The 19,275-nt window shown below is 46.1% G+C and overlaps 1 protein-coding gene across 3 annotated transcripts in view; it reads left to right on the top strand.

Moving 5' to 3' along the window:
* The window catches only part of lrrc2 (leucine rich repeat containing 2), a 136,533-nt gene that overhangs the window by 55,507 nt on the left and 61,751 nt on the right, over nucleotides 1–19,275 (top strand). For all 3 annotated transcript variants that reach the window (XR_011593421.1, XM_070881947.1, XM_070881946.1), the window contains 2 exons: nucleotides 3,323–3,459; nucleotides 17,163–17,308. Coding sequence is in view for 2 of the 3 variants with exons in the window: in XM_070881947.1 (XP_070738048.1) it covers nucleotides 3,323–3,459; nucleotides 17,163–17,308 (283 nt within the window). In the remaining variant the exon portion in view is untranslated. The remainder of the gene's footprint in view (nucleotides 1–3,322; nucleotides 3,460–17,162; nucleotides 17,309–19,275) is intronic.

The following is a 19,275-nucleotide window of genomic DNA, read 5'->3' as shown; positions in this document are numbered from 1 at the left end:
AAATGTGTTAACCACTTCTACACTAATGTCATAAACAGTGATTTGTGGGCTAATATTACTGTCTATTGCTCATGCAACATATTTCACCAGATCTCAGTACACAAGCCAGTTCTACATTTATCTCTCACAAGACTGCTAAATGTCATTGATATTATTCCAAAATTGTTCAATTGAGATAATTATTCAGTATACAGTAGTTAATTCTTTAAAAAAAATTAAAATGAAGTTTGCTGTTGTCAGATATTAATTTGAATACTTGTGCTGGTTGTGCTGCAGGGGCATAGCTTATTGATAGAAAAGGAATGGTTTGTGCAATTGTTATTAGGTTCAATTTTATCACTGTGTTCTTTTGATTTATGTTTTGGAGCTCCCTCTCTAGCATAAGCTAATAACAGAGTCAATAATCTCTCTCCCTTGGGCTAAATCTGCCAGCAGAGTATAAATGTCATGATGACAGGTTAACCTTGTTGTACTATCTCACATTATTACCCTTCACTCTGCATTACTGATCTCAAAGGATATTAATTTAGGTAATCTCTCATACATCTGTCCAATTTATCATATGCACAATTTAGAGCAAAATCTCCACGGGGGAGTGTAATCCTTTCATTACTTGTCTCTTAATTTAATTTCTGTGAATTTCTCACTATTTCTTATTCCTGTGATCAAAGCATGCTGTGCGGATTCAATTAAGCTTTCTGAATTGCTATGTTATCTATTTCCTGCTAAGATTTAGTCATTTATTTTGCACTTGAGGAATCACAGGGCAAGTTTTCCAATCACATTGTTAGCAGTAATGTATCTTCGTCCATGACACACTTTGGCTTGAATATCAATGCTTTATTCATGGATTATTTCTTGAACTGCGTTTTTGAATTCCTGAAATTGTGGAAAGCATCACACGATTCAAGCATTTTGGCAGCTTTTTAAACAGTTGTACACTAATCAGTTACTATCATTTAATCTTTGCTACAACATGCATTCCTTGAAGGGTTCTATTATAATTTTTAAAAGATCAAAGTCAGCCTAACATTTTCCACTGTTCCATGACACAAATGTCAGTCAGCCTACTCCAGTATTGCATTCACCAACTGCTACATGACTGCATCATGAACTTCTATTCTAGCGATTTCCCACAGAACAAATCTTTTTCTAGTTTCAGTTTTTAAAAATTAAATAACATATATATAATCATTCAATACATGATATAAAAAAGGGACTTGATCGTTTACAAAAAATAAACCACTATTTCAAAGAAGCGCACAGGAGTTCTGCCAATATTTATCCCTCAACCAACATCACTAAAAAAAACGAATTATCCAGCCATTATCATATTGCTGTTTGTGGGACCGTGCGGTGCCCAAATTGGCTGCTGCGTTTCCTACATTACAGCAGTGACGACACGTCACAAAGTATTTCATTAAATGTAAATTGCTTTAAGACATCCTAAAGTCTTGAAGGGTGCTATATAAATGCAGATTTAAGAAACTGTTGGCCCGAAATTCCGATTGCATCATTGCATGGATGAGGAAATGGCGAGGGAGAGGTGGGGTGGGGGGAAGGGGTAGAGGATTTTAAATTGGGAACTCCCTGGAGGAAATGCAAACCTGATTACAACCAGGATGTAAAAGATGCTTCTGCATAAAGGGCCAGCAGCAGGACTGGAGGAATCAGCCAACCTGGGTGCAGGATGGCAGCCAGATTGAAAACAATCAGTGACAAACTTCAAGCAGTTAGACCTGATTGTCCTTCCTAATGGCGATAGAGATCAGGTGGGATGGTCTGTTTGGGTTTAGAAGCTGGAGACCGGCCAAGAACATTGTATGCATTTTGTGGAGGGAGATAGCTATAGCAGTGAGTGCCACCTCCTTGAACTCCAGGACACCTTTGTAGTGCAGGAAGAAGTCTAACAACCTCACCAGAGCAGCCACAGTAAACTACCTGCTCCCTGTAACTGATCCTTGTAGTCTCTTTATATGCCTGACATCTTTCATTCATTACCCTTATGGTGCCAGAAGAGTCAGAGGTGAAATCTGAGTGGGGATTAGAGGCTCCACAGAAATCAACCCTAGCCTCCTCAGCCTATGGACATAGATCTCTGGGGTCTTTCTGTAAAAAGGAGGATGCTGGATCTGAGACAGATGGGAGGAGTTAAGGAGAAGTCCAATGTCATTCTTGTTTAATACAATCTTCTGAAACTTAACTCATCAGGTAGGAAACTCACGGGATTGGTTGAAATGGTGGTTTTACACCCTGCCCAATATTACATGCCACTAACTTTGAGAGAGGATATTCATTATTTTTAATATTTTTTTTAATAATCCTGTCTGCTTTCATACTAAGCCATATAGACCAAAAGGTTCCAGGTCTGATTCCCAATTTGTGCTGAGTTATCTGTTCCTCGCCTAGGCATCAGTAATGCCCCTCCAATTGGCCTAAGTACCCCTGGTTTGGGAAGGGGAGGGGGGGGTGTGGCGGGGGAGGAATTAGCCAGGGATTCTGCTCTATTTGCCATCCAGTGACACTTGCTAGAAGAGTGTCCTGTGGTTTTCGAATGAGGATGAGTGTGGGGTTAGATATGGTGCCCCATAGGGTCAAATAGCCTATCAACATTCATGCTCAAACCCAACACATGAATGATGGCCACTTGGATGGAGTACCCAAAGAAAGAAAGGGAGACATGCATTTATATAGTGCATTCACAATCTCAGGATGTCCCAAAGTGTTTTACAGCGAATGAAATACTTTTGAAGTGTATTCGCTGTTGTAATGTAGGAAACGCAGCAACCAATTTGTGTATAACAAGGTCCTACAAACAGCAATGTGTTAATGACCAGATAATCTGTTTTTAGTGATGTTGGTTGAGGGACAAATATTGGCCAGGTCACCGGGAAGAATTCCCCTGCTCTTCTTCGAATAGTGCCATGGGATCTTTTACGTCCAACTGAAAGGGCAGATGGGGTTCGGTTTAAAATCTCATCTGAAAGACGGCACCTCCAACAGTGCAGCACTTCCTCAGTACCACACTGAAGTGTCAGCCTAGATTATTGTGCTCAAGTCTTTGGAGTGGGGCTTAAACCATGACCTTCTAATTCAGAGGGGAGAGAGCTTCCAACTGAGCCATGGCCGGCACCAAGGTGACGGATGCCCATGGAGCTGTGCCCAGTAGAAATGCAGGATAGAAGGCGAGTAAACGACAAAAAATCTAAACATAAAGAAAATCCTGCCATCCAATTACTCGCTGAGTAAACCGGACCTGCCAGATGCTTCCTTACAGTAAAGATTTAAGATGCTGACAGTAGGTCTGATTGTGTTTTGACAGGCAAGATGACCAAATTGAAAGAGCTGAATGTTAGTTTCAACAAACTCACTTCCATTCCACTGGAGCTTGGGGACTGCGAGAACCTAGAGAAACTGAATCTGTCGAATAACCTGGAACTGTCAGAGCTCCCATTTGAGGTAATATCTTTGTATTATATGACTAAGGATCTACATGATGCAGATGATTTTTGATCAAGCTCTGTACATGTCATAACCTGCTGCCATTGAAAATGTGTGCATATACAGAAGTGTATATTGGTTCAGTTGTTCAATTGAAGCTATTTAAAGTGCTTGCACTTTGCGTTGTGGTGTATCATTGTGATACTGCTGTATTGATTATCCTATTGTGATTTCCAATGTGTCCTATATCATCGCATGTTATTTTTAAGCACTATGTAATTCTCCCTTCCTATTTCTGTATTTTTAAGCACTATGTAATTCTCCCTTCCAGCCCTACAATCCTCTGAAATCTCGGCACTCCTCCAATTCTGGGCTCTTGCACATCCCCGATTTTAATCACTCCATTATTAGTGGCCATGCTTTCAGGTGCCAATGCCCTTCCTAAGCATCTCTGCCTCTCTACCTCTCTCCTCCTTTAAGATGCTGCTTAAAAACTATCTCTTTGACGAAGCTTTTGGTTACCTGCCCTAATATGGCTCTGTGTTTAATAACGCTCCTGTGAAGCAGCATGTGACATTTTACATAAGAACATAAGAACATAAGAAATAGGAACAGGAGTAGGCCATACGGCCCCTCGAGCCTGCTCCGACATTCAATAAGATCATGGCTGATCTGATCATGGACTCAGCTCCACTTCCCCACCCACTCCCCATAACCCTTTATCCCCTTATCGCTTATAAAGGCTGTAAAGTCCTGTCCCCTCAGTACAGATTCACACGAGGCATGTAGTGAAGTCAAGGTCACTCTGGACCTGCACCTTTATTTCACAGCTCTGGAATGCTGCACTTGCCTGAGACCTGCCCTTATATACCTGTCTCTTGCAAGTGCACCCCTGGTGGTAAGGTATGCTGGTGGTTACAGGTCATATCTTATTACAGTCATGTATAGCATGTTAGGATACAGTTATACATAATAATGTAAGATACATGACATCACCCTCCCCCAAGGTCTTATTGTCTTTATAGGTTCAGTCTCTCAGGGAGTCTACGCTCTCTCGTGGAGCGTCTGAGTTGTGGTTCGGTTGTTTGCCTTGGTGTCTGTTTTTTTGGGTGTGGTTGCTGGTATCTCGCCTGGGCTGTCTGTTTCGATTGGTGTGATTGTTGTTGACTCGCCTGGGCTGTCTGTTGGGATTGCCCTTTCCTCAGGTTGTTCCCTCTGTCCACCAGGTATGGTGCGAGTTCCACATTGTAGTCTGCCTCTGGTTCCGCAGTGTTGTTGGTAAATCTGCTTTTGACTTGGTCTACATGCTTCCGGCAGGTTTTGCCATTGTCCATTTGTGCTACCAGTAGCCTGTTTCCTTCCTTGCCCGTTACTGTTCCTGCAAGCCATTTGGGACCCCTGCCATAGTTTAGTACAAACACTTTGTCCCCTATCTCAGTCCATCTCCCCCTTGAATTTCTGTCATGGTACTCAGTCAGCTTACGGCGCTTTGCCTCAACGATTTCGTGCATGTCTGGGAAGATTAACGAGAGCCTTGTTTTTAAAGACCTTTTCATCAACAGTAGCGCGGGGGGGATCCCAGTCAATGAGTGTGGACGAGATCTGTATGCCAGCAGCAGTCACGACAGGCGACCCTGCAGCGTGGGACCTTGGATTTTAAGCATGCCTTGTTTAATGATTTGCACTGCTCTCTCCGCCTGGTCGTTGGAGGCCGGCTTGAACGGTGCCGTCTTGACGTGATTTATGCCGTGGTCAATTATAAAGTCTTGGAATTCTGCACTGGTGAAGCACGGACCATTGTCACTGATCAATATGTCAGGGATTCCGTGCGTTGCAAACATGGTTGCGAGGCTCTCCACAGTGGTGGAGGTTGTGCTCGAGTTTAAAATGGTGCATTCGATCCACTTTGAAAATGCATCTACAACTACGAGGAACATTTTGCCCATGAATGGGCCCGCATAATCTACGTGCACCCGCGACCACAGTTTGGTAGGCCAGGGCCAGGGGCTCAGTGGAGCCTCCCTGGGGGCATTGCTGAGTTGGGCACAAATGGTGCGCCTTCGGACGCAGAGCTCCAGATCCGCGTCAATACCAGGCCACCAGACGTGGGATCTGGCTATGGCCTTCATGAGAACGATCCCCAGGTGCTCGCGGTGGAGCTCCTGGACAAATGTCTCTCTGCCTCGCAGAGGCATGACTACTCGGTTGCCCCACATCAGGCAGTCTGCTTGTAGTGATAGCTCATGCATGCGCCTGTGAAAGGGTTTTAATTCCTCGGGGCAGGCATCACGAGCCTCTGCCCAGTCACCGGTTAGGACACATCTTTTTACTAAGGATAACGTGGGGTCGCTGGTCGTCCAGGCTCTGATTTGGCGAGCCGTCATGGGCGAACCTGTGGACTCAAAGGCATTGATTGCCATGACTATCTCACAGTCCTGTTCGTCAGACCCTTCCGTGGTCGCCAGGGGTAGCCTGCTAAGCGCGTCGGCACAGTTGTCTTTGCCTGGTCTGTGCCTTATGGTATAGTCGTAGGACACCAGCATGAGTGCCCACCGTTGAATTCGCGCCAAGGCGTTGGTGTTTATTGCCTTGCTCTCAGATAGGAGGGACGTTAGGGACTTGTGGTCGGTTTCTAACGCGAATTTGGCCCCGAAAAGGTATTGGTGCATCTTTTTGACACCGTACACGCACGCGAGCGCCTCCTTCTCTACCATTCCGTACCCGCGCTCCACCCGCGAAAGTGACCTGGAGGCATAAGCTATGGGTTGTAATTTGCCCGCACTATTGACATGTTGCAAAACGCACCTGACTCCATACGCTGACGCATCGCATGTGAGAACTAGCTTTTTACCTGGGTCAAAGAAAGTCAAAACACTGTTGGAACACAGAAGGTTGCGTGCCTTATTGAAGGCGCGTTCCTGGGCGTCCCCCCAAAACCAATCGCACCCCTTTCTGAGTAGAATGTGGAGAGGCTCCAGCAGCGTGCTTAAATTCTGCATAAAGTTCCCAAAGTAATTGAGTAGCCCGAGAAAGGCGCGCAGTTATGAGACATTCTGGGGCCTGGGTGCCAGGCGAATTGCTTCTGTTTTGGACTCTGTTGGGCGGATTCCATCAGTGGCAATCCTTCTGCCCAAAAATTTAACCTCGGGTCCGAGAAACTGGCACTTGGATTTCTTGACTCGTAGGCCTACCCGATCCAACCGCTTTAGTACTTCCTCCAAATTACGGAGATGGGAGTCGGTGTCCCTGCCCGTGATAAGTATGTCGTCTTGAAATACAACCGTGCCCGGGATGGACTTGAGCAGACTCTCCATGTTGCGCTGGAATATGGCAGCTGCCAACCTGATGCCGAATGGGCATCGATTGTACATGAAAAGGCCTCAATGTGTGTTGATGGTGGTGAGTAGCTTGGATTCCTCGGTCAATTCTTGCGTCATATACGCAGATGTGAGGTCTAATTTTGAGAAAAGTTTACCTCCAGCCAATGTGGCAAATAAGTCCTCCGCTCTGGGCAGCGGGTACTGGTCCTGTAGGGAGACTTTGTTTATGGTAAATTTGTAGTCCCCATAGATTCGTACGGATCCATCAGGCTTCATGACTGGGACGATGGGACTTGCCCAGTCCTTAAATTCCACAGGTGATTTTATGCCTTCCCGCAGAAGCCTGTCTAGTTCGTGTTCAATCTTTTCCCTCATCACACAGGGTATAGCTCTGGCCTTGTGATGGACCAGTCTAGCATCCTGTGTGATGTAGATTTTGACTTTGGCCCCTTTGAAATTGCTCACACCTAGCTGAAAGAGATGTTCAAATCGCTTTATAACTGTTGAGCAGGAGGTCCATTCCGCTAATGACATGGCATGGACATCATCCCATTTCCAGTTTAGTTTTGCCAGCCAGCTTCTCCCCAGCAGTGCTGGGGGGTCTCCGGGGACAATCCACAAGGGAAGTTGGTTCACTGTCCCTTTGTGTGTGACAGAGAGCATGGCGCTGCCGAGGACTGGTACCATTTCTTTGGTGTAGGTCCTTAGTGTGGTGTCGACCCTTGTGAGTTTTGGTCTGTCTCTTTTATGCGGCCACAGTTGTTCAAATTGTTGAGCGCCCTTGAGAGATTGACTCGCTCCCGTATCCAGCTCCATGTTGACAGATATCCCGTTGAGTAGGACCCTCATCATTATAGGAGGCGTCCTGTTGTAGGAGCAGCGGCTATTGATTGTGTTGACCCGCTGTACACCGGTGTCCCGGGTACTGTCCCCACCATCTTCTGATCCGCTTTCCGACCCATCCGATTCGTATACCAGCCGAGCTGCTGTTATTTTGCACATGCGGGCCAAATGCCCTGTATATTCACAATTTCTGCAAACAGCCTGCTGAAATCGACATCCCCTTGCCGAGTGCCCACCCCCACACCTCCAGCACAGACCTGTTCCATTGTTCAACGAGTTTCCAAAGAATGAGCTGCGTCTGGCTGATCTCTCTTGAGCTTCTCTGTTTGTAGTTGATTGCTCGCATTGTGGGTTGATGAGGTGTGAACGGCCGTTCCTGTAGCCCTTGATGGCTTCTGCCTGCTGTTGAGAACCTGTTCTCCCGGTTTTGTCTGTGTATGGGGGTAGCAGCTTGTTTAGTGCTGTGAACTTCTTGTTCCAATATTTCGTTAGTTGTCGTACCTGCATTGTAAATCAATCTCGTTTCTTCTTCCCCTACCAAGAATGTCTGTGCAACCAGTGCTGCTGCCTCTAAGGTCAGGTTCTTGGTCTCTATGAGCTTTCGGAATATGCCTTCAATGAAAAAGTCTCTCAGAATTTCTCTCAGTTCATCGGAGAACTCACATAAACTAGCCAACCTCCGAAGTTCCGCCACGAAGTCGGGTATGCTCTGGCCCACACAGCATCTGTAGTTGTAGAACCTGTGTCTGGCCATGTGTAGGCTGCTCGCTGGCTTCAGGTGGTCTCTTACCAGTGTGCTCAATTCTTCAAACGACTTGCTTGCTGGTTTCTCGGGTGCCATTGAAGCGTATGTTTTCGAGCCACAGATGGTCAAGAGATGGGTTCTTCTCTTGTCTGCCTTATCGTTGCCTAACCAGTCTTTGGTTACAAAGCTTTGCTGGAGCCTTTCTATAAAGTCCTCCCAATTGTCTTCCGCATTGTACTTTTCATCTGATCCGTTGTTTGCCATTCTGTGGATTCTGTAATCCCGTAACCCGTCGCCACTGTAAAGTCCTGTCCCCTCAGTGCAGATTCACACGAGGCATGTAATGAAGTCAAGGTCACTTTGGACCTGCACCTTTATTTCACAGCTCTGTAATGCTGCACTTGCCTGAGACCTGCCCTTATATACCTGTCTCTTGCAAGTGCACCCCGGGTGGTAAGGTATGCTGGTGGTTACAGGTCATATCTTATTACAGTCATGTATAGCATGTTAGGATACAGTTATATATAATAATGTAAGATATATGACACATGCGTTATATAAATGCAAGTTGTTGTTATTCAATCAGAACTACGTTTCATTGAAGATCTGAGTGTAACAGCATGTGACTGGCATTAGTTACCTGCAGAGGGCAGTTCTGTATTAGTTCCAAAAACAGCCTTGGACTAACTGCATAGATCACACTTTTAAAATGTTTGCCACTTTGGAGAAAATTCACAACTAGATACAACATTTAAAACTATATGGAGTCAGTGTTTAAGACTGTTGCGTCCTTAGTGCACCCATTACACAATGTAACGAATCAGAAAAAGGGCAGAGATCCAAATTCCAGTGGGCTTCAGTGTGTGCACAGAAAGCTCCCACCGGAAACAAGCACCATTTTAGTATTAAATATGGACTGGGTTGTCAAGCAAGTAATTTTCTGACATTCATGCGTTCAGTGTTAATCACATTCTTAAAAACAATGGGGGTAACCTTCGCCTTTACCAGTTGAGAGGTGAATCGAGAGGGCATATCTCACGCCCATTATAAAAAACGCATGTTTTTAATTTCCATTGATTTCAAAGGAATGAAAATCAAGTGGATTCTACAATGGGCAGGCAATCTGCTCCACCAGATGACCACCTAAGTAATGTTCCCGTAAAGCTGCGCGGCTGCACCCCAAAAAAAATTAGAGAGAACTTTGCACCAAAGTGGTGAAGACACAAGTACACCCTGGCATGTCATGCTTTCACTGACACTTCATAAACAAAAGTATATGCCTGCATAACCTGCTAAGATGCCACTAATCATATGTCAGGCTATAAAACACTTGGCTGGCACTCACTGGGTCCTGGTCTTCGGAGAGCTAAAGTAGTGCTATCTGCTACAAGGGCACTTGCAGCCACTGTGTGGCAAAGGCCTGGCACAGCCATGAAGTAATGGAAGTCTGCAGCTTCAAGCCTGTCTCCACCTCTTTTCCATGCATGCTGTAATGCAGATTTATTCTGCTCAACATTTATTTTATAGATTGTCATGGTGACAGCATTGTTCCCTTTCTCTGGTGTGCCAGGGCCGAGTGGCCCTACACTTGGCCAGCACCTCACAGCATCCAGTATCACTCAGTCCTACCCTCGTAAGCACCAGTTACGATGCATCCACCTTGGAGAACTTAAAGTGAGGTAGAGGTGGGTGCACCAAGTGATGCACAGAGTACATCTGAGCAGGAACAGGTGGTCGTGCTGAAAGAGGAAAGAGACCCTGCTTTCGAAGGCCAACTCACAATCATCCTTGGCTGTTGATCCCTGGGATCCAGGCTTTACAAGGCATGCTCTTAAAAGAAGACACTTTCTGAGCATAGGACATTTATAGAATCATTGAAGACTCTGCTGAAAACCTGCAGCTGCTGGAGGCTAGTGTGTAGGAGACCAATATCCACATCTGTGCAGTGGTAATGGGATGGATTTTCAGAACTGCAGACCACCATGGAGCATTTGGCAAGTCCACAGTTATTTGTAACAGAGCTCCCACAGCTAGAGTCCTTAATGCCAGTCATAGCATTTCTCATCAATGTTCACACCGGTCCTAGACTCTCTCCGCTGGTTTCCACATGCTCAAATATCACATGGAGAGACCCATTACTGAGGGCTTCACAGATCACATTGGTGCCATCTACTCTGCTGTCACGTGGATCAGTAAGCATTATGAGGCAGTGCCGTGTAACTGGGGCAAGGATGGAGCAGACCAACAATATATTTGGACCCTTATATCACCCCCTCCCCTTTTAATGACTGCAGATGTGGCAGGAAGTGTGCAAGACACTGCAGAGCCAGTAGCTGAGTCATCTAATAACTAGCAAAAAGAGCTGAGAGCCACTTCATCCCCAAGAGACTTCAACTGAGATACAACACACAGCCATCTCTCTGACACCAGCCATAAGGGGAGCACCTAGAAGGAGTAATAGACTAGGATCTGGAACACAAGCCATACAGTTTCATTAAAGGGAAACACTGGGGTGCTAAACACTAGGCACAGACTGGCATCACTTTAGGGCAGAATCTGTGAAGATAGTTCCCAATGGTTGTTGTCTGTACAGTAGTTGGTGGCATCGCGGGTACAGCCAATCAGGTTCTGTTGGCCATTGATAACCCTAGTGTGCCTTCTTTCACATAGTACCACTGACAGTTTGCGGTGATTGTCATGCTTCTGTGGCATTGCAGTTAATCAAGCATTAATACATCATATTTGTGCCATCCCAACTTTGGGAAGAGGAGCTTCCATTGGCACTTGGAGTGCCAAAATGAGATATATGCATCTCTGTCTGTGTGGGTACCATCAGATAGTCATAGGACTCTTCTGGTGTAGTCTACCATCTCCTGTTGGTCGTCCTATTCCTGAAAAAAGTCAGAGGATTCTCATCTGGGAACCTGTTAGTGGCAATAAGGTATTGTTGGCAAAACAAGACGCAGCATAACAATTGGTGCAAAAGTTCATGAGATTTGAAGTGCCGGCAGAAAAAAAATGAAGATAACAGTGGTCAAGAAATGGTTGAAGGACACTTATGTTAACATTACTATTCCCTTTAAATGAATTTCAATATTCCATTATTAGCAACCTTGGAAGCCCATTTAACAAGGTGCAATTATGAGCAAGTGTCTTGCACAAAACAACCACCACAAAATTGTGGCCAGGACCTTGGGGGAGTAATTTATATATTTTTAATGCAACGCCCCATGTTTTACATGGTAGATATTGGCATACAATGTAATGAGTGGAGAGCTGGCTTTACTGAACTCCACCCAATTTTCTGGCCAGGTTCACCTGATTTCCATTTGTAAATTGGCCGAACGCAATCTGAGAATCTAGGTTCAGATGTCCAGAAAAACCCAGATATAAAAGTCAGCTTCAGAATTAGGGCTAGCATAAAATATTATCATTGTATAAGTTTGAATTTTGATTGTTTTGAAGTACAGTTGGTATAGTTCATTTAAGACTCAATACAACACAGGAATTACACATTATAGCCAATAATACCCACATCAGTAAAAGTAACAAAGGCAAAGAGGAATAAATTATTTTAAGTAAAAGCACGCCCATAAATCAAACACTCTAATTGAAAAAGGATGCAAAGCACCACCTTTATTCAACTGAAACTTCAACTGTTGATAAAACATCAGTTGTGTTTACTTTGTATTCTGAATGTGATATTTTATATTTCCTCAAAACAATATTTCATTACAAAATCAATAGCTCTGTTCTGAAGGATTCAAATAGAAAACAGAAGGTAGAAAGTACTGAAACACTGATGCAGGTAAAGTCAACATTCAAGTGATATAAATGAACAAGTGCTGGGTGTACAGTGTTTACTAGATTTTGTTGGAGATGAAAAGGGTTTTACCTTTGTATGGAACTATCCAATATCTAAATAAGGTGCAAGTAAGATGTCAAGATTCACCTTTCAAACAAATGTCCACTGGAGCTATGCAGATGGCTTCTTTGTCCTGTGGTGCATCCAGCCTATCTATTTAAGTCAGAGTCAAAGGAATATTGGAATTATAACATATTCTAACCAATATTACACTTTACTTAGGTGTGCTTTGTCATGTATGTAACCTTTATATAACAACACTGCAATACTGTATATATGTAAGAAATGCACACCTTGATCACAGGGGGTGAACTTGTGAGAGACACTCCTCACCTGGTCATCCAGGTAGATAAAGGGAGGTCCCACGCAGGGTCATCACTTCTTGGTCCTGTGAATAAAGGTCATGAAGTGACCTTGTCCATAGAATGTGCCTCGTGTGGATTTATGGTATTGTGTAAGGACTTTACAGTGGCGACGAGAAACGGGAATCAACGACCCACGAGAATGGCCACCGGCAGTACAGATGAACAGTACTGTGTTGGGGAGGACTGGGACGATTTCATTGAGAGGCTCCAGCAGAGTTTTGTCACGAAGGACTGGCTGGGAGACGAAGCGGCCGACAAGCGAAGGGCTCATCTGCTGAACTAAGACTTACGCACTCATGAAAGACCTGCTAGCACCCGAGAAGCCGGCGGACAAAACCTTTGAAGAGCTCAGCAAACTAATCGGTGAGCACCTCAAACTGGCGAGCAGCGTACACATGGCCCGACACAGATTCTATACACACCGACGTCAGGAAGGACAGAGCATACCGGATTTCGTTGCGGACCTCCAGCGCTTGGCCAGCCACTAAGTTCACAGAAGCCTGCAGGGGGGAGATGCTAAGGGATTTCTCTATTGAGGGCATCGGTGAGGCTGGGATTTTCAGAAAGCTAATTGAGACCAAGGACTTGACCTTGGAAGCGGCGGCGTTGATGGTTCAGACTTTTATGGCGGGGGAGGAGGAAACCAAGATAATATACGCGCGCAATTCTGCCTCCAACGTGGCGATGGATCAGGGAGTCAATATCATAAACGCGCCATAGAGCCCCGCAGGCAGGCAAGGGCAGTTCGACACACTCCAGGCAGCAATAGACCCAAGAGTAAGTTTCCAACAGAGACAATGGCAGGCTGAACAGACATTTACGCCCCCCCCATTGGACAATGCGGCCCGGGATGGGGCCATTGACACCCACTAACAGGGTGCTCAAGAGCAGTCAAAGGGACAATCAGCAAGGAATGCCTTGTAACAGCTCTTTTGTTCACAACAATGGGAATCTCAGTTCATGCTGGAGGTGTGGGGGCAGACATGTTGCCAGGACTTGTAGGTTTCAACAGTTCATCTGCAGAAATTGTAACCTCAGTGGCCATTTAGCCAGAATGTGCAGAAAGTCTGTAACCAGGCTAATACACGAGGCGGATGAACCAGATGAGGGGTCTGCGAGGCAGGAGGACGCTTGGGGCAAATCAGTGGACGCTGAAGTTCAGCAGGTTCATGTGGCAAACATTCACAGCTCATGCACCAAAATGCCACCTATGATAATGAAAGTCCTATTAAATGGCATCCCTGTATGCATGGAGCTGGACATGGGGGCCAGCCAGTCACTCATGAGTGTTCAACAATTCGAAAAGCTGTGGCCATTCAAAGCCAGCAGACCCAAACTAGAATGCATTGAGACGCAATTACGGACGTACACCAAAGAAATCATTCTAGTGCTGGGCAGTGCAATGTTGGCGGTAACACACAATGGATCGGTGAACCGGCTGCCGCTCTGGATTGTCCCAGGCAATGATCCCATATTGTTGGGGAGAAGCTGGTTAGCTGAGATTAACTGGAAATGGGGGGATATGCAAGCCATGTCATCTGTGGAGCGAAGTTCATGCTCACAGGTCCTACAGCAATTTGACTCACTATTTCAACCTGGCGTCGGGACGTTCAAAGGTACCAAAGTAGTGATACGCATCACCCCGGATGCCAGACCAGTGCACCACAAAGCCAGAGCTGTGCCGTATGTGATGCGGGAGAAAATTGAGAGCGAGTTGGACCGGTTGCTGAGAGAGGGCATCATCTCGCCCATTGAATTCAGCGACTGGGCGCGCCCCATCGTTCCCATCCTAAAAGCGGATGGCTCGGTCAGGATCTGTGGCGACTACAAGGTCACTATTAACCGGGTGTCCCTACAAGACTAATACCCACTCCCGAGAGCGGAGGACCTTTTTGCCACGCTGGCAGGCGGCAAGCTGTTCACCAAGTTGGACCTCACTTCAGCCTACATGACCCAAGAACTGGCCGACGAATCTAAACTACTGACCACCATCACCACGCACAAGGGACTGTTTGTTTACAACAGGTGTCCGTTTGGCATTCGGTCAGCGGCCGCGATTTTTCAAATCCATTCCCGGAACGATCATATTTCAGAACGACATCCTCATCACCGGTCATGACACCGAGGAACACTCCACAACCTAGAGGAGGTGCTACGCCGACTGGACCGGGTAGGCTTGCGACTCAAGAAGTGTGTGATTTTGGCTCTCGAGGTCGAGTTTCTGGGCAGGAGGGTTGCTGCAGTCTTTGCGACCCACGGCTTGCCGGACATTCTTGTTAGCGATAATGGCCCATGTTTCACAAGCTACGAAATCCGGGAGTTCATGTCGGGTAATGGCATTAACCATGTCAGGACAGCACCGTTCAAGTCGACCTCCAATGACCAGGTGGAACGTGCGGTCCAAATCATAAAAGAAGGCATGCTCCGGATTCAAGGACCCTCCCTTCAATGCTGCCTATCGCGCCTCCTGCTGGCCTATAGGTCCCGACTGCTCTCGCTCACGGGGGTCCAGCCTGTGGAACTACTCATGAAACGAACACTCAAAACTCGGCTGTCCCTCATTCATCCTGTCCTGTTTGACATTGTTGAGGGCAAGCGCCAGTCCCAAAACGAGTACCATGACCGAAATTCAAGGGGGAGATGTATAGAAATTGATGACCCCGTATTTGTTCTCAATCACGCTTTGGGGCCCAAATGGCTTGAGAGTACTGTAATAGACAAAGAAGGGAATAGGGTCATAGTGGTTAAACTTAACAATGGGCAGATATGCCACAAGCATCTGGACCAAGTAAAAAAAAAAGGTTCAGCATGGACACTGAGGAACCTGAGGAAGATCATGAGATGGTATTCACACCACCGCCAGTGAACGAGCAACAAGAACATTCAGCAGCATGCACAGTCCCTGCGGTCAGCCCGGACAGGTCGGAATCACCACAGGTGACAGACACGCATACCAAGGCTCAACAACCAGAGTCCCAACTGCGGCGCTCCACGAGTGAGCGCAGACCACCCGAGAGACTTAATCTATAATCCCAATAAGATGTTGAGGGGGTGGTGATGTCATGTATGTAACCTTTATGAAACAACACTGCAATACTGTATATAAGTAAGAAATGCACACCTTGACCACAGGGGGTGAACTTGTGGGAGACACTCCTCACCTGGTCATCCAGGTATATAAAGGGAGGTCCCACGCAGGGTCATCACTTCTTGGTCCTGTGAATAAAGGTTCAGGTCATGGAGTGACCTTGTCCATAGAATGTGCCTCGTATGGATTTGTGGTATTGTGTAAGGACAATACATACTTGATTCTGACAACAACTGGACCAGCTAGTCTTTTCCCACCTGTCATCTTTGTAATTGTATGTTTGTAAATGAAAGTGCTTGCTTCCTTGATGGCTGAGGGACAAAAGCATGGCCTTGTGGAGCATTACGCAGACCTCCTCAGTTCCTGCTGAACTGGCCTCTCAGCAGGGATGGTACACTTGGACTAGGAAATGGAAAATTCCAAAAGGGTTCCTGCTCCTGATCACTATCCAGTTTCCCAGCTGCAACATTCGCACGTGTGGACATCAGGCGAGAACAGGACCAGGCTTAGTTATGATGCCCACAGTTCAATTTCCTGCTGGCACTCCCTACCTTGACTCACATGTGAGGAATGAGCATTTGGGTAAGGCACCAGAGGGCTGCCAGCACCTGTGGAACTGCATTACAAGAAGAATTTAGCACCTGAGGAAGAGGAGGGGAGAACATTGTGGGGGGGGGGGTGGTGGTGCAAAGATTCATGTTGGAAAGATTCAGTAGGCCATTGAGCTCCTCGAGCCTGCTCCACCATTCAATTAGTTCATGGCTGATGTGTACATCAACACCATTTACCCACCGTTGCTCCATGACCCTTGATGCCCTTGCCTAATAAAAATGGGTTGGGATGGTACCAAAAGCATAATTTAACAAAGTTGTCTAGCTTGTGCTACCATGACGCTGTTAGTGGTGACACTGGCCACAATACAATAAGCAGCACAGCTGCAGCCAGCATTGCCATCGTTTTGTTAAAACAATTGAATAGGAAGCTTCTTCAGACCCAGAGGAATGGCCAGGCCTAATGACGTAAATGTCCCGGGAATGCCCAATATATAAATATGTCTATGGAATAAGGAGAAAAAAATGGTCATGGCTGAATGTGGAAAATTGCATTCAGAGATAAACATTCAAGGAGACTTCTGATCAATGCAGAAAAGCTGGTGGGTCTAACTGTGGTTTCAGATTCAAGCCCTATCAGAGGCTAACATTTTAAGTGACTTCCCAGTCTCGATGATTGGTGTGTGGTTCCCATTCCGGTTGTACATCTTTATCATTTCCTGTATTGATGCTGCTCTGTGTAGGGGAGAGTAAGGGGATAGGTCTCAGATTTACTTTTTACTGTCAGGTTTAAAGAAAAAAAGAGCACAAAAGCTAAATTAATATAAAAAGACTAATGATCTATTCAGCGATTAGAATAATTTAATCCACACATCGGTAGAAGGCTTCTGCCATGTTTGTAGTGCAGTGCAACCAAAATCATTTGTATTTTGTTTCTGTTTCAGCTACGTGATCTGCAAAAACTCAGCTACTTAGATCTATCCTCAAACCAGTTTCAGAGCATGCCTATCTGTGTGCTTCGGATGTCAAACCTCAAGAGCCTCGACATTAGCAGCAATAAACTGAAGGACCTGCCTCAGGATCTAGACAGGTGAACATGAAAAGAGAGTTGTGCAACACCTGGGGCTAAAAATTCGATTAGGCATGAGAACGGGCATGGGGATTACGATGCATGCCCTCACCCGTTCAATGTAATGCAGGCAGCATGTGACCTTTGTGGTGCTTGCTAATGACCATGATTGCTGCATTCAGCCCAGCGCTGAGTGCACTGCTGAGTGGCTGGGAGTCAGCAGGGGGCTGAAGTTTGTGTGAGGCTAGCTCTAGTTAAAGCGACTATCCACATCTTAAACACAGTTTTCACCTCTTAATGGTGAGGTGCATTCTGCATTCAACAGCTGCTGGAACTGCTTGAAAAGGATACTGTATGTAAAGAATGGCAGAGAAAGAGCACCAAGTTTCTCGTATGCAGCATTTGAAGTCTTATCGCAGGGGGTAGAAAGGAGGAGATATGTCGTCTTCTCGCTGGGGACCAGGAGGACCTCTAGACACACAGTCAGAAGACAGTGGGAGCAGAAAGCCGAAGTTGTCACTGCCAGTTGTCTTGTCCCGAGGTCCTGGATCCAGCTCCAAAAGAAGTTCAATGACCTCTCACGAGTGGCCAAGGTCAGTGAATGCATCTTTAAAAGCCGTCTCTCACCATCTACACCATCAGCCTGTGCTCAATGTATCACATCCCCATCACTCACCTACCAACTCTATCAATCACGACTCAAACCTCACCACCTCACACACTTGCCACTGCTGCAAGCATCACACCTTGGCTTAGTGCCCAACAGATGGGCCTATATCGGGTGCAGTCTAATGGCCAGTAATATTTGGCTTAGGCACTCTGTACTACTTAAAGGGAGGTGCTTTGTTGCAGAAGCACATCATTGCTGAAGCCCTAACAGAACAACCTAGAGAGAAAGCACGAAGGATTTCAGATACTGCGCTCGAGGCCATGGTAGTGGCAATTAAAGAAGGCGGAATGCACTGTTCCCACAGGGTGGCAGGAAGCCATTGAAGATTATCAGTAGAAGGCTCTGGCAGGAGTTAGCTAACTCCATCACCATCACTAGTCTTGTTCCAAGGACATGGATCCAATGCTAAAATAAGTTTAATGACTTCACACAGCTGGTCATGGTGAGTGAAGGCTTCAACAAATGCCATATCCCATCATCTGCACTACAAACCTCACACACTGCCCATCACTCACCTACCAACAATCTCTACCTATCACCACTGAAACCTCACAATCACAGCTTCACTTCACCCTCACAACCTTACCACTGCTGCAACACTCACACCCACACTTCACATCTTGCACACACTGACAGCTATGCAAGTATGGCAGGCACATCACCAAAGCACATTGCACTACACTCACTGACGCACTTCCATTTTTCTTGCACGCCAAAGTTGCTCATAACCGTTGGGAACAACAGCAGACAGTATGTAGCCACTGTACAGACCCTCAGCCACCTGGAGGAGTCTGTGCTCAACATCATTGGAGGGCAGTGACTCAGGCCATGGCAATGGGAGAGGTGGAAGCCCTTGCTGATAACGATGATATGTTCATTTCAAACACTTATGCTCACATCCCACTTCCCCCTCATCCCCCTCATTCTCACTTACAAGCTGCTGATGGTATATTATTGGATATCTTGCTATTTCCCCGACTCAACGCACCACAACCCGATTTTTATGTCTTCCTGCTTTCAGATATCCAATAACTGCCAGCAGGCCAGCCTGTCCCTCATGCTGTGGAGGAGAGTGAAGGAGAAGCAGAAGAGACACCATCATTACATCTGCCACTTACAGACACCAGCTCAGGAACTGAGACTGTGCGGAATGTAGAGGGTAGTATAGAGGCAGGATCTGCACATGGTGAGGCACCGGGCATGAATGGGGTGCATGCAAGGCCAGGGGAAAAAGATAGTTTTAGGACCAGCTCCCCGAGGGCGAGTTCACACATGTGTTCTGCTGTACATGACTCAGATGATGACCTCGATGGGGCAG

Source organism: Pristiophorus japonicus, chromosome 1 (assembly GCF_044704955.1).
Source record: "Pristiophorus japonicus isolate sPriJap1 chromosome 1, sPriJap1.hap1, whole genome shotgun sequence".
In the NCBI taxonomy this organism is placed as follows: domain Eukaryota; kingdom Metazoa; phylum Chordata; class Chondrichthyes; family Pristiophoridae; genus Pristiophorus; species Pristiophorus japonicus.
Note: the sequence above shows the minus strand (reverse complement) of the source record. Positions and strands in the feature narration are given on the sequence as shown.